Source organism: Astatotilapia calliptera, chromosome 20 (genome assembly GCF_964374335.1).
Source record: "Astatotilapia calliptera chromosome 20, fAstCal68.1, whole genome shotgun sequence".
NCBI lineage: Eukaryota > Metazoa > Chordata > Actinopteri > Cichliformes > Cichlidae > Astatotilapia > Astatotilapia calliptera.
Window position 1 is genome coordinate 8,645,336 of NC_137441.1, and position 15,886 is coordinate 8,661,221.

A 15,886-nucleotide genomic window follows, 5' to 3' on the forward strand; every position below is an offset into this window, starting at 1 on the left:
CTGCACTTGTGCATTTCTAAGGGAATTCCCAAATAAGATAATTTTAGTTTTACTTAGATTTAGCAATAGTTTGTTCCTGTTAAACCATTTTTTAATTTTGCACATTTCTGAAGTAATTGTATCCAGCAGCTCCTTTAGATTCCCCCCAGAACAAAAAATATTTGTGTCATCTGCAAATAATACAAATTTTAATATATCAGATGCCTTACAAATATCATTTATATAAATAATAAATAATTTTGGACCCAGTACAGAGCCTTGTGGAACACCACAAGCAATGTCCAAGCATGATGAGGAATGGACACCCAGCTTCACAAATTGTTTCCGGTCACTTAAATAATTTTTCACCCATTGCAGTACAACCCCCCTAATCCCATACCGTTCCAGTTTATTAATTAATATGTCATGATTGATTGTGTCGAATGCTTTCTTGAGATCCAGAAATACTCCAGCTGCATACTGTTTCTGATCTATAGCATTCGTAATCTCCTCAATTGATTCGATTAATGCCAGAGATGTTGATCTTTTTGATCTGAATCCATATTGACTGTCAGAGAGTAATTTATATTTATCTAAGAATTTGTCTAATCGTTTATTAAACAGGTTTTCTAGGATTTTGGAGAATTGTGGTAGTAAAGAAACAGGCCTGTAATTTGTGAAGTGGCGTCTATCCCCGGTTTTATACAGCGGCACAACTTTAGCTATTTTCATTTTGTTTGGCACTTTTCCCGTCTGAAATGATAAGTTGCAAATATATGTTAGAGGTCCTACAATTCCTTCAATGACCTTCTTGACGATTTTCATGTCAATATCATTACAATCAGTAGATGTTTTATATTTACACATGTGTACAATGTCAATTATTTCTTTTTCCTCCACTGATGTGAGGAACATTGAGTTAGGGTTCCTATCAATCAGGTTTTCACTACATTCTACTGATGGCAGTGACTCAGGAATTTGTTCTGCCAGTTTTGGTCCAATATTTACAAAATAATGATTAAAGCTGTTGACCTTATCAGCAGTGTTTTCCATAATATTGCCATTATCGATAAAGTATTGTGGATAACTTTGTTGTCCAGAATTATTTTTAATGATACCGTTTAAAACATCCCATATTCCTTTCATATTATGTTTATTGTTGTTCAATATTTTACTATAATACTCCTTTCTACATACACGTATAATATTGGTCAACTTATTTTTGTATTTTTTATATTTATTTTCAGCATCTTTTGTTCTTGGTTTTAGGTATTCCCTATAGAGTGTATTTTTCTTTTTACATGCATTTTGTAAACCCTTAGTGAGCCATGGTCTATCTGAATATTTGTGCTTTCTGTTGTATTTTATTGTTGGACAGTTTTTATCGTACAACTCCATGAATATTCTTAAAAATATGCCATATGCAATATCAATATCAGCTTCTTTGTACACATTGTCCCAGTCCTGATTTAATAGATCGTTCTTAAATGCAGTCATAGTTTCTTCTGTCCTTACACGTCTGTATCTCAGTTGTTCTTCATGCTGATTTTTCTTATAATTAGTGTCATAAACTGCAAAAACTGGTAGGTGATCACTGATGTCATTAATTAATAATCCGCTCACAATGTTGTTTTCCATATTGTTAGTGAAAATATTGTCAAGTAAGGTGGCACAATGTGGTGTAATTCTGCTAGGCCTGGTTATTTTAGGATGTAAACTCAAACTGTACATAGTGTTTAGGAATTCGTCGCTCATTTTATGCTTTTTTGGATTCAACAGGTCAATATTAAAATCACCACAGATAAACATAACTTTTTGATTTGTTTTAGAGAATATTTCCTCTATGAAGTCATTAAATACTTGAATACTAGAGCCAGGTGTTCTATATATACAGCTAATTATTACATTTTTTTCTTTTTCGTTATAAATTTCAATTGTTATACATTCTAGTAAATTATCAATTACAGTTGTCATACTTTCTACCACCTTGTAGTTTAGGTTTTTATCCACATACACAGCTACTCCCCCTCCACTCTTGTTCCTTCTATTTACAAAATTCACTTCATATCCCTCCAGTCCAAAGTCCATTCCTTTCTCCGCACTGATCCATGTTTCAGAAATGGCAATAATTCCAAATGGATTTGCCAACTCATTTAGATATTCCTTTATATTGTTGAAGTTGGCATACAGACTTCTGCTATTAAAATGGATTATTGATAATTTATTTTCCGTGTTGATGGTGTGCTTAAACTGTTCATCAGTGAAGTAGCAGCAGTTACAGCTGATGTTGTAGAAGAAAACTTTTAAGCTTAAATTTCAAAACTTACATTTAACTACTGATTTTATCTATTGTTCTGATTTTATCTGTTTTGATTTTATATACTGTTTTGTTTGTTTGTTAATTAGTTTGTTTGTTTGCTTGTTTTAATCAATTTTAAATCATGCTTTTTATTTGTTTTTGTTTCTAATGTCTCTGTAAAGCACTTTGAATCACATTGTTGTTGAATTGTGCTATACAGATAAACTTGCCTTGCCTTGCCTTATTATTAATAATAACAATAATAATAATAATAATAATACATTTTATTTATAGGTGCCTTTAAGACCCCCAAGGTCACCTTACAATAATACAACAATACAATATAATAAAGTATAGCAAAACAAAATTTAAACATAAGGTAAAAAAAAAAACAAGCATGAAAGTATATAAACAAGTATAAAAGGGTATGGAGTTCTGAATAGATGGGTTTTGAGACGTGTTTTAAAAGTACAGAGAGAGTTTGTAGTTTGAAGAGCTGGTGGAAGTGCATCTAAAGTCTTGGGGCAGAGCAACTAAAAGTCCTGTTAGAGAATTGTGCATCAATATGGTTGTCATTGTGCAAGATGATTAGATCTTTAGCAAGGTGATTAGATCTTTAGCAAGAATGCTCAGCTCTGTTTTCTAAACACTGGTTCGTTAAAATGTTACGCCATATATGGGGTGACTGAGGATATTGGTGACATCACATGCTCACACATCGCAGACACACACGTCCCATGTTCACAGGTGGGTGTCTTATCTGTCGCATGATTAATGAGATGTTTGTGTAAATACTGATGTTAATAAAAGGACTGTGAGAGGGGTCCCAGAGTTTGGAGTTGGCTGAGATCAGATGAAGAGCTCAGGCTCCCCTTGCAGCAAGTAAAAGACAAAAAGCACTGTGGTCGTACACAAATGATTGGTCTCTGAGCCAGCGGCGTTTAAGTGTTAGACCCAACAGGTCTGTAGTCAGGCATACATATGGAGAAGATCAGATAAATATGGAGGAGCGAGGTTATGAAGCTCTTTGAAAGTAAGAAGCAGGATCTTGAAATTGACACAGAGGTGAATTGGAAGGAAATGGAGCTGTTTAAGGAAGGAAAGGAAATTGGATCGATACTTTGCTTTTATCGTTCCAGTTGAATATGTAGACCTATTTTCCTTTGGAAAAAATAAACCTCAACCATGCACAATGAAAAATGTCTGAACCTTTTTGTGTGCTCTACAGACAGAAACACTGACATATACCAGGTCGCCAAAAACCCAGTTTCAAAACACATGTAGATCACAGTGATCACAATCACAGTGATATAGTGGTGATTAAAATGTGTTCAGAGATTTCATCTCATAAGTCACGGCACACTACCCTTTCCCCAGTTAGCTGCCTGATTGCCTTTGTAGTGTGGCAGAGCACTTCTGTGAATGAGTGAAAGTGTGAATGTTGAATGTTTTTGTTGAAATATCCAGGCAAGTATATACATGTAAAATGAAAAGATATACGTGTTCAAATAGCGTCAATTAACACACAACTTCAGGTTTTTTAATTTCTATGTGATTATTCTTATAACTAAACAATGAGAACAAGTAGTCTGATGTCCTGTAATCATTATGAAGCTATAATTTGAAATACAATAACACATTAAGTTTTTGAACAAAGTATTGGTATTGGTTGAAAAGGAGACTCTGGGTTGCTGCATCTTGTTGCTGTTTCATCTTAAATTGGTCATGCGATTTTGACGTGCCGGCGTGTCCGTCGACCCCAGTGGGTTAAATAATTTTTTGAATAATAATTTTGAAAAATATTTCTTCATGTCATTATGCAGGCCGCAAGTAGGGGTGACATGGGCTGCAAGATTGAGACCCAGGCATTAGATCCTCTTAATGCATTTTTGTTTGGGTTTCCACTGGCGTGGAATTACCAAAAATAGAGAGGGCATTGCCTAGCATATGAAACAGGAAAAGACCGCTGTGTAATTCCTTTATTTGTAACTGTATTCTGAATATCATCATTTTAAATGGTAACTGTAATGGAATACAGTTACTCATATTCTGTATTTCAAATACGTAACGCTGGTACATGTATTCCGTTACTCCCCAGCACTGCTTAGTTGCAACAAGTGGTTATTTGAGTTGCTGTTTCCCTCCTATCTGCTCAAAGCAGTTAGGGCACTTTCCTCTGAGCTTTGATATTAGCAATGCATTTTTAAAATTCATTCATTTATTTATTTATTACAGAGAACTGTCGCTCACTAGATACACAATATTGCCAAAGGTTTTCACTCCCGCACTTAAATCTTGGGCGCAAGCATTTCCCTACATGTTGAACTGTGTATGTGACAAATAAAATCTGAATTTGAACTCTAGCATTTGTGAAAAAATGGGTCATTCTCAGTGAATTCTAGAATGGTACAGCTGTGAACCTTTCTTAGTACTGAATATTCTAGAGACAATTATTAGTGGCAAACAATCAGTGGGGATTTTATGTGATGGGTAATATAAAATAGTGCTCAGATGTTGCCAAGTTTCAGCAGAGTCAATTGTTACAGCCAATGACTTGTCAGATACTTAGACAAATCTGTCTAATCTTCATGTGGCCTCCAGGTTAGCTCAAGAATAATGTGTAGAGAGCTTCATGGAATGGGTTTCCATGGCCAAGCCTTACATCATCAATTGCAATGCAAAGTGTAGGATGTGGTGGTGTAAAGCATGCTGCCAGTAGACTCAAGAGCACTGGAGTGATTAATAACGCTTCCCTGTATACGATCTTGCTCTGGTGGTTGCCAGAAAAACTGTATACGACTGACTGTTGAAGAGACTGAAATCCTCAAAGCCTCATCCGCCTGAGTCGGTCTAAATAAGGTGCTGAATCTTTAGCCGTATAATTATTGGTAAAGTATGGAGTTCTGGAATATATAAAATTTGTTTGCGCTATGGTTATTTTCTTAAAATTCAGGATCATAAATGTAACAAAATAAGTGGAAGTAATCATTCTGTAATGATTCTGAATGAATGAAGTGCAATAGTATCATGAATAGGAGGTGTTTTTGTACAAAGGTCACGATGAACAGTAAAAAAAGGATTTAAGCATGGTGCAACTGGTGTCATTTGGGTCAAAAGTGATTTCAACAGGACTAGGGAAAGGGGAGAGTAAAGTTTGTGAAAGCGCATAAAGTGATGTTTCTCTTAATAAAGAACTGCTCTCCGGATTTTGTCACAAGCAGATGAACCATTTAGAGAGCAAACTCTTCCTCAAAATGTTCCATCTGCTTTGTTTTTAAAGTGAGGAGCACTGAAGGATTAGGCATGGCAAAGCAAATGCCAATCTCCATTTAAAGTCTAATATTGTGGACAATCCTTTTTTTTCTTTTAACTCTTTGTGAAGCATCAAAAGTAAAACTAGGGTATGAATATCACATCTCATAACGCTTCTTACAGGTTGTTCTAGCTCTTAAAATTAACAGATCTCTGGGACCTATTTTCCTGGGCACTAAAGTTTAACCTTGCTATTCACCAAGTCCATAGATGACTCAGGAAAACTGATTTTATAGATGTGGCAGTTGAATGTGCCTACCTCTACGATTGCTCCTGGGTTGCCTCATCTGGATTTACGTGAATTTCCTCACCACCAGCTTAGGCTACGTCTACACTAATCTGGATAAATTTGAAAACGGTGTTTATGTCTAGAAACACTCCGCGTCCACACTATCATTTTCAGTTGTTTTCATCCACACTGAAAAAGCTACGTTCCTGTACTGCGTATGCATGAAACGTCTGCCGTTTATTTACTTTACGGCTCTTTGAAATGTTGCGGCAAAATGTCGAGGAAAAGTGCTGAGTTTTATCTGAAGGTTTCTGGAGCATGTAGAAACTTATATTATTCTTTACAGTTTTTTCTGATTGCTTAAACCCTAACTGTGATTCCTGTAGCACAATCTCTAAAACTATTCAGACTTATAGCAAAACCACTCACTGAGTTTGCAAAACTAAAAGCACAAAAACTGCTTTGCACTCAGTTTGCAATTTTGTAACACACACTTTGCAAAACTGTAGGCACAATTCACTGCACAACACTCAATTACCAAATTTCCAACACACTCCTAGCAAAAGTATACACATGTATGGCTATCATTAACACTAATTTGCCAACTGTCTGGCACACTTTCACATGTGAAAACTTTTTTAGATAATTAGTTCACTTTGCAATCAGCCTAAGCACTATAATACAGGTAAGCTGTGTGTGCGGAGTACAATGGAGGGAGCAGAAAGAGTGAGAAGTAGAGGAAGCCGAGGAAGCCGAGGAAGAGGACGTGGAGGTGAAGAAGTAGGATGAAGAGGATGACAAGGAGGAGCAAGAGGAAGACGAGGAGGGGGGAGAGGAAGATGAGGAGGGGGGAGAGGAAGATGAGGAGGGGGGAGAGGAAGGGTAGGAAGAGTAAGAAATAGAATTGCTGATGACATCAGAGCTACAATAGTGGACCATGTAATCAACCGTGGAATGACCCTGAGGGTAGCTGGCCAACGGGTCCAGCCTAACTCGAGCCGCTACACTGTAGCAAGCACCATAAGGACATCTTGAAATGAGAATCGGTTAGTACAGTCACTTCGCACAAAGATTTGTAGCACTGCCATATGCCAATGAGAAACACACCAATACCATTGATGTAAAAATACTGAAATTGTTACTTTACAGAATTGCTAGATGACCAGATGCTGGGGCAGAGGAAGCATGTTCACTGCAGACCAAGTAACCCATATAGTCATTATGGCGATTGCAAATAATCCTATACTTGGAAATAAACACTTGTGTTTGTTTTGATGTGTTTGAATAAACACCAGTACTTGAAGTTTGGATCCCTCCATGCTTATGGATCTATGACAGAAGTATGAGCTCAAACTGACATAGCCTACCTTGTGCACAGAGAAAGCAAAAGCCAGATGTGTTTTGTATTCATACCATCAATGTGCAGTTGGCGCATTGTGTGCTTAGTAGATGATGGCTTGTGTGTACTGTTTGATACGGAAACACCATTTTTACGAAGGTGTGAAGAGTTAATCTAGCTGTGTTTGCTTTTGCAAGAGAACTACAATGTTTTGATTATTGGGTGACAGGTTTTCTTATTTGTGTGAAGAGTTTTGCAAAATTAGCCAATAGTTACAAAAAATGTGCTTAAGCAATCAGAAAAAACTGTAAATCTAAAAATGCAGTTTAACCAGCCACAGCTGATTCTCATTGTAGATGAACATCTACACAGGTGTTACTCCTTCAATTTTTCAACTCCTTCAATTCTGGCATGCCAGAAGATTCTTTCCTAGGTGTATTGCCCTAGATGACATAAGATGTGATGTGGATGGGAACCTGTGGCCAAATGGAGAAGACCGAGTAGATTAGCATTACTATTGTATGTGTATCAGTGGATGGTGTGTATACAAATTCTTGTATTTTGGGATTACTTAGTGCAAAAAACTAAAAATACATAAACAAATATTGACGAATTCTGCATGATGTCTAATTCATTCCAGTAACATATATTGAAATTATAAACAGAGATGTGTCCTTGTTTTACACAAGAAAACACTGTGTAATGCTACATGTTGCTAGTGTTTTTTAGGTCATTGTTTTGTGGGTGACAAAGTGTGTTTGTCGGCTGTCAACCTTTGCTAGTGTTCTGGAAGAATGAATTTATTTGAGACCTGAATAAAGTGTTTTGGTAGTTGTAGTGCATTTTGAATGTGAAATGAACTGCTTTGCCAAGCTGAAGGTCAGTTAGGAGAATTGTGTGAAGAGTTTTGCAAAAGTGACCTAAGTATTGAGAAATGTGTCCTAGCGGCTGTAAAAAACTGTAAGTCAAGTTCTTGGCCTGTATTAGAGTCTCAGTCTGCCTCTGTATAAGGTGATGATTATACAGATGTTATACTAGATGTTTTTGCCAGTATGGTGTGTGTGTAAGTGATTCATGGGTAGTGGAACTTTAGGTTGTAGTTATCCCTTTTTTGTAGGGCATTTATGTTAAGAAGCTTCAAGGTAGCCACATAATGATATTTTCTTTTGACTTGCAGTGTTGACACAGAGGAGAAACTTTTCAAAGACTGTAACAACTGTAAAAAAACAAACAAACAAAAAAACCTAAACAAAGAAACAATTGTTAGGATTGGTATATTAAAAAAGATAATGTGACTTACCGGAATTTAATTAATTGTGCTGTGATTTTGTTCTTCTGTGCTTCTGCTTGAATCTGTTTGAGATAGTGACATTGCCAAACATGAATTAAACCACCTGAATTGAGTAGTTTGAGATTATGTGAAAATTGAATGACACAAAGATGGGGCTAATTGAGACTTACAGCAGTGCTAACATTTCTGAAAAAAACACTGTTTGGATTATTGTATGTGTCACTAAATTCCACATTTATGGTCAATTGATCTGTTGTAACAGAAGCAGTAGTTGGTGTTATTGTAGTAGTTGTGTTTGCTGTTGTTGTTGTAGTTGACATCGCTGTGGTTGTAGTAGTTGGCACTCTTGTAGTACTCGAAACCCGTGTTGTTGTTGTGTCTGTCATTGGTGTGGTTGTATTTGGCATCAGAATTGTTGTATTGGTTAGAATTGGTGTTGGTGCAGTTGTTGGTAATGGTTTTGTTGTAGTAGGATCTGGTGTAGTTGTGTTTGGAATCAGTGTTGTTGTGTTTAGCATTGGTGTTGTTATAGTAGGATCTGGTGTTGTTGTGTTTAGCATTGGTGTTGTTGTAGTAGGATCTGGTGTTGTTGTGTTTAGCATTGGTGTTGTTATAGTAGGGTCTGGTGTTGTTGTGTTTAGCATTGGTGTTGTAGTAGTAGGATCTGGTGTTGTTGTGTTTGGCATTGGTGTTGTAGTTGTAGGATCTGGTGTTGTTGTGTTTGGCATTGGTGTTGTAGTTGTAGGATCTGGTGTTGTTGTGTTTAGCATTGGTGTTGTAGTAGTAGGATCTGGTGTTGTTGTGTTTGGCATTGGTGTTGTAGTTGTAGGATCTGGTGTTGTTGTGTTTGGCATTGGTGGACAGGGAATGATATCTGTGGAGAAACATTCAAGAATTCCTTATATTGTTTTAGTGACACGGAGAACACTCATGACGCAAACTTGATGAATTTAAAGTGAATAAAAAAAATACATCTTGTTATAAAAACGACAAGGTCCTTACTTGTGACTGGTTCACAGAATTCTCCATCAGGAGGAAATCCCTTTATGCAATCACAGGTTTGTGAGGTAACATTACTGCATGCGCCGTACTCATCACACTTGCCACATGACCAAGCAAACTGGTCTTCACACTGACACTGGAGTCCTCCAGTGGAGTTTGGATAGCACCCTTTTCAAGACATTTAAAAGAATAACAAAACACAGTTCACAAGTCATACAGCACCATATGAACAGCATTAAATGTGTTGGAGTGCAAAAGTCAAATAAGATCAGGTCCTTACATGTGGTGAAGTTCAAGTCTTTCAGTGTTAAAGACCCAGTGATGATTTTGGGGAAGGAGAAATTTCTCAGAATATTTCTGAGCACAACACTGAAATTCTGGGGCACACTAGATGCTGGGATGTGCAGTTCAAGGTCTATATCAAAGTCCACTGGTGCTGTGAAGGAGAAAAGGGGAAAATCCATCACATACAACTGTTGCAATGATGGGAAACTATATTTACGTGAAAATGTAAAACTGACCCAAGTTCGACTCATGCATGTTACAGATTTTCAAATACCTTTATCATTTAAGAATGCATTACTTATTAAAGTATGTTACTTGTCCAGGTTTATCCATTACCAACACATGGGTTTAGGTCAATGCCTAAAAAGCTACTTGGTAAGTTTTAGAAAATTAGCAGCGGCTGAGCTAAAGCACAACAGTAGCCATATCTTTTGAAAGTGTTTTCTTTGTTGCCAAATTGATGGCCTCCATGTTTTTCTCTCTAAATAAAATATTGTATACACTTTCCATTGTAAAAATAATTTCTTACATATTGATAATTAATAACACAACCAAAATACAAATGAAACATAACAAGATCATTTGTGTCTTTGAACAGAAACAATCAGATAATTCTGTAGTGATGACTTCACAAACTGCCATGAGACTGGGATGCTCAGTTCGTCTGGTGTTTCTTCAAATACAATTTTTTATGTTTTAAGAGTTTACACTATATCTCAGGCATACAAAGAAACAATAGAGGTGATATTTAGAACATCCTGTACAGTATTCTTTTAAAGAATAAGAATGTATAAATGTGTGTCACATTTAAAGAATTTGCAAATAATGAACGCAGTGTTAGATCTGTCAATGTTTCTTTAATACAGTGTGTATAGAATGAATTGAACTGTGCTTCCACAAATGAATAACAAAGATGTTTGTCATACCAGGAGGTGGTGTTGGGCAAGGAGCGACGCCTGTGGAAAAACATTATATGTTTAATTACTTCAATTTCAAGCCAGAAACTAAACACCATGACTTTGGTTATGTCATAGAAATGTCAGCAAGGATAATGAATGCAGTGTTAGATGTGTTAATGTTTCTTTAATACAGTGAGTATAGAATTAATTGCAGTGTGTTTCCACAGAGCAATTCATATCTAATGTCTAATCACTCTCATAACACAATGTTAGGTAATCAGACAGTTGAAAAGTTCATTCATTTATTTGATAAAGGCAGTAGTCTGTTCATCCAACAGCTAGATGATATCAGTTCTTACTTGTGATTGGTTGACAGAACTCCCCACTCAGAGGAAATCCCTTTATGCAATTACAGGTTTGTGAGGTGACATTACTGCATGTGCTGTACTCATCACACTTGCCACATGACCAAGCAAACTGGTCTTCACACTGACACTGGAGTCCTCCAGTGGAGTTTGGATAGCACCCTTTTCAAGACATTTAAAAGAATAACAAAACACAGTTCACAAGTCATACAGCACCATATGAACAGCATTAAATGTGTTGGAGTGCAAAAGTCAAATAAGATCAGGTCCTTACATGTGGTGAAGTTCAAGTCTTTCAGTGTTAAAGACCCAGTGATGATTTTGGGGAAGGAGAAATTTCTCAGAATATTTCTGAGCACAACACTGAAATTCTGGGGCACACTAGATGCTGGGATGTGCAGTTCAAGGTCTATATCAAAGTCCACTGGTGCTGTGAAGGAGAAAAGGGGAAAATCCATCACATACAACTGTTGCAATGATGGGAAACTATATTTACGTGAAAATGTAAAACTGACCCAAGTTCGACTCATGCATGTTACAGATTTTCAAATACCTTTATCATTTAAGAATGCATTACTTATTAAAGTATGTTACTTGTCCAGGTTTATCCATTACCAACACATGGGTTTAGGTCAATGCCTAAAAAGCTACTTGGTAAGTTTTAGAAAATTAGCAGCGGCTGAGCTAAAGCACAACAGTAGCCATATCTTTTGAAAGTGTTTTCTTTGTTGCCAAATTGATGGCCTCCATGTTTTTCTCTCTAAATAAAATATTGTATACACTTTCCATTGTAAAAATAATTTCTTACATATTGATAATTAATAACACACCCAAAATACAAATGAAACATAACAAGATCATTTGTGTCTTTGAACAGAAACAATCAGATAATTCTGTAGTGATGACTTCACAAACTGCCATGAGACTGGGATGCTCAGTTCGTCTGGTGTTTCTTCAAATACAATTTTTTATGTTTTAAGAGTTTACACTATATCTCAGGCATACAAAGAAACAATAGAGGTGATATTTAGAACATCCTGTACAGTATTCTTTTAAAGAATAAGAATGTATAAATGTGTGTCACATTTAAAGAATTTGCAAATAATGAACGCAGTGTTAGATCTGTCAATGTTTCTTTAATACAGTGTGTATAGAATGAATTGAACTGTGCTTCCACAAATGAATAACAAAGATGTTTGTCATACCAGGAGGTGGTGTTGGGCAAGGAGCGACGCCTGTGGAAAAACATTATATGTTTAATTACTTCAATTTCAAGCCAGAAACTAAACACCATGACTTTGGTTATGTCATAGAAATGTCAGCAAGGATAATGAATGCAGTGTTAGATGTGTTAATGTTTCTTTAATACAGTGAGTATAGAATTAATTGCAGTGTGTTTCCACAGAGCAATTCATATCTAATGTCTAATCACTCTCATAACACAATGTTAGGTAATCAGACAGTTGAAAAGTTCATTCATTTATTTGATAAAGGCAGTAGTCTGTTCATCCAACAGCTAGATGATATCAGTTCTTACTTGTGATTGGTTGACAGAACTCCCCACTCAGAGGAAATCCCTTTATGCAATTACAGGTTTGTGAGGTGACATTACTGCATGTGCTGTACTCATCACACTTGCCACATGACCAAGCAAACTGGTCTTCACACTGACACTGGAGTCCTCCAGTGGAGTTTGGATAGCACCCTTTTCAAGACATTTAAAAGAATAACAAAACACAGTTCACAAGTCATACAGCACCATATGAACAGCATTAAATGTGTTGGAGTGTTGGAAGTCAAATAAGATCAGGTCCTTACATGTGGTGAAGTTCAAGTCTTTCAGTGTTAAAGACCCAGTGATGATTTTGGGGAAGGAGAAATTTCTCAGAATATTTCTGAGCACAACACTGAAATTCTGGGGCACACTAGATGCTGGGATGTGCAGTTCAAGGTCTATATCAAAGTCCACTGGTGCTGTGAAGGAGAAAAGAGGAAATCCATCACATACAACTGTTGCAATGATGGGAAACTATATTTACGTGAAAATGTAAAACTGACCCAAGTTCGACTCATGCATGTTACAGATTTTCAAATACCTTTATCATTTAAGAATGCATTACTTATTAAAGTATGTTACTTGTCCAGGTTTATCCATTACCAACACATGGGTTTAGGTCAATGCCTAAAAAGCTACTTGGTAAGTTTTAGAAAATTAGCAGCGGCTGAGCTAAAGCACAACAGTAGCCATATCTTTTGAAAGTGTTTTCTTTGTTGCCAAATTGATGGCCTCCACGTTTTTCTCTCTAAATAACATATTGTATACACTTTCCATTGTAAAAATAATTTCTTACATATTGATATTTGATAACACACCCAAAATACAAATGAAACATAACAAGATCATTTGTGTCTTTGAACACAAACAATCAGATAATTTAATACAGTGTGTATAGAATGAATTGAACTGTGCTTCCACAAATGAATAACAAAGATGTTTGTCATACCAGGAGGTGGTGTTGGGCAAGGAGCGACACCTGTGGAAAAACATTACATGTTTAACTATTTAAATTTCAAGCCAGAAACTAAACACCATGACTTTGGTTATGTCATAGAAATGTCAGCAAGGATAATGAATGCAGTGTTAGGTGTGTTAATGTTTCTTTAATACAGTGAGTATAGAATTAATTGCAGTGTGTTTCCACAGAGCAATTCATATCTAATGTCTAATCACTCTCATAACACAATGTTAGGTAATTAGACAGTTGAAAAGTTCATTCATTTATTTGATAAAGGCAGTAGTCTGTTCATCCAACAGCAAGATGATATCAGTTCTTACTTGTGATTGGTTGACAGAACTCCCCACTCAGAGGAAATCCCTTTATGCAATTACAGGTTTGTGAGGTGACATTACTGCATGTGCTGTACTCATCACACTTGCCACATGACCAAGCAAACTGGTCTTCACACTGACACTGGAGTCCTCCAGTGGAGTTTGGATAGCACCCTTTTCAAGACATTTAAAAGAATAACAAAACACAGTTCACAAGTCATACAGCACCATATGAACAGCATTAAATGTGTTGGAGTGTTGGAAGTCAAATAAGATCAGGTCCTTACATGTGGTGAAGTTCAAGTCTTTCAGTGTTAAAGACCCAGTGATGATTTTGGGGAAGGAGAAATTTCTCAGAATATTTCTGAGCACAACACTGAAATTCTGGGGCACACTAGATGCTGGGATGTGCAGTTCAAGGTCTATATCAAAGTCCACTGGTGCTGTGAAGGAGAAAAGGGGAAAATCCATCACATACAACTGTTGCAATGATGGGAAACTATATTTACGTGAAAATGTAAAACTGACCCAAGTTCGACTCATGCATGTTACAGATTTTCAAATACCTTTATCATTTAAGAATGCATTACTTATTAAAGTATGTTACTTGTCCAGGTTTATCCATTACCAACACATGGGTTTAGGTCAATGCCTAAAAAGCTACTTGGTAAGTTTTAGAAAATTAGCAGCGGCTGAGCTAAAGCACAACAGTAGCCATATCTTTTGAAAGTGTTTTCTTTGTTGCCAAATTGATGGCCTCCATGTTTTTCTCTCTAAATAAAATATTGTATACACTTTCCATTGTAAAAATAATTTCTTACATATTGATAATTAATAACACACCCAAAATACAAATGAAACATAACAAGATCATTTGTGTCTTTGAACAGAAACAATCAGATAATTCTGTAGTGATGACTTCACAAACTGCCATGAGACTGGGATGCTCAGTTCGTCTGGTGTTTCTTCAAATACAATTTTTTATGTTTTAAGAGTTTACACTATATCTCAGGCATACAAAGAAACAATAGAGGTGATATTTAGAACATCCTGTACAGTATTCTTTTAAAGAATAAGAATGTATAAATGTGTGTCACATTTAAAGAATTTGCAAATAATGAACGCAGTGTTAGATCTGTCAATGTTTCTTTAATACAGTGTGTATAGAATGAATTGAACTGTGCTTCCACAAATGAATAACAAAGATGTTTGTCATACCAGGAGGTGGTGTTGGGCAAGGAGCGACGCCTGTGGAAAAACATTATATGTTTAATTACTTCAATTTCAAGCCAGAAACTAAACACCATGACTTTGGTTATGTCATAGAAATGTCAGCAAGGATAATGAATGCAGTGTTAGATGTGTTAATGTTTCTTTAATACAGTGAGTATAGAATTAATTGCAGTGTGTTTCCACAGAGCAATTCATATCTAATGTCTAATCACTCTCATAACACAATGTTAGGTAATCAGACAGTTGAAAAGTTCATTCATTTATTTGATAAAGGCAGTAGTCTGTTCATCCAACAGCTAGATGATATCAGTTCTTACTTGTGATTGGTTGACAGAACTCCCCACTCAGAGGAAATCCCTTTATGCAATTACAGGTTTGTGAGGTGACATTACTGCATGTGCTGTACTCATCACACTTGCCACATGACCAAGCAAACTGGTCTTCACACTGACACTGGAGTCCTCCAGTGGAGTTTGGATAGCACCCTTTTCAAGACATTTAAAAGAATAACAAAACACAGTTCACAAGTCATACAGCACCATATGAACAGCATTAAATGTGTTGGAGTGCAAAAGTCAAATAAGATCAGGTCCTTACATGTGGTGAAGTTCAAGTCTTTCAGTGTTAAAGACCCAGTGATGATTTTGGGGAAGGAGAAATTTCTCAGAATATTTCTGAGCACAACACTGAAATTCTGGGGCACACTAGATGCTGGGATGTGCAGTTCAAGGTCTATATCAAAGTCCACTGGTGCTGTGAAGGAGAAAAGAGGAAATCCATCACATACAACTGTTGCAATGATGGGAAACTATATTTACGTGAA

General features: G+C 36.3%; 1 protein-coding gene across 1 annotated transcript in view; it reads right to left on the bottom strand.

Annotated features, from left to right (window-relative positions):
- The window catches only part of LOC145423021 (uncharacterized), a 29,698-nt gene that overhangs the window by 10,937 nt on the left and 2,875 nt on the right, over positions 1–15,886 (bottom strand). Inside the window, exons 8-23 of the mRNA XM_080295102.1 lie at positions 15,661–15,816; positions 15,381–15,548; positions 15,049–15,078; positions 14,118–14,273; positions 13,837–14,004; positions 13,505–13,534; positions 12,819–12,974; positions 12,538–12,705; positions 12,206–12,235; positions 11,275–11,430; positions 10,995–11,162; positions 10,663–10,692; positions 9,732–9,887; positions 9,452–9,619; positions 8,620–9,323; positions 8,459–8,511 (exon numbers count right to left, since the gene is read on the bottom strand). Coding sequence (XP_080151228.1) covers positions 8,459–8,511; positions 8,620–9,323; positions 9,452–9,619; positions 9,732–9,887; positions 10,663–10,692; positions 10,995–11,162; positions 11,275–11,430; positions 12,206–12,235; positions 12,538–12,705; positions 12,819–12,974; positions 13,505–13,534; positions 13,837–14,004; positions 14,118–14,273; positions 15,049–15,078; positions 15,381–15,548; positions 15,661–15,816 — 2,497 coding nt within the window. The remainder of the gene's footprint in view (positions 1–8,458; positions 8,512–8,619; positions 9,324–9,451; positions 9,620–9,731; positions 9,888–10,662; positions 10,693–10,994; positions 11,163–11,274; positions 11,431–12,205; positions 12,236–12,537; positions 12,706–12,818; positions 12,975–13,504; positions 13,535–13,836; positions 14,005–14,117; positions 14,274–15,048; positions 15,079–15,380; positions 15,549–15,660; positions 15,817–15,886) is intronic.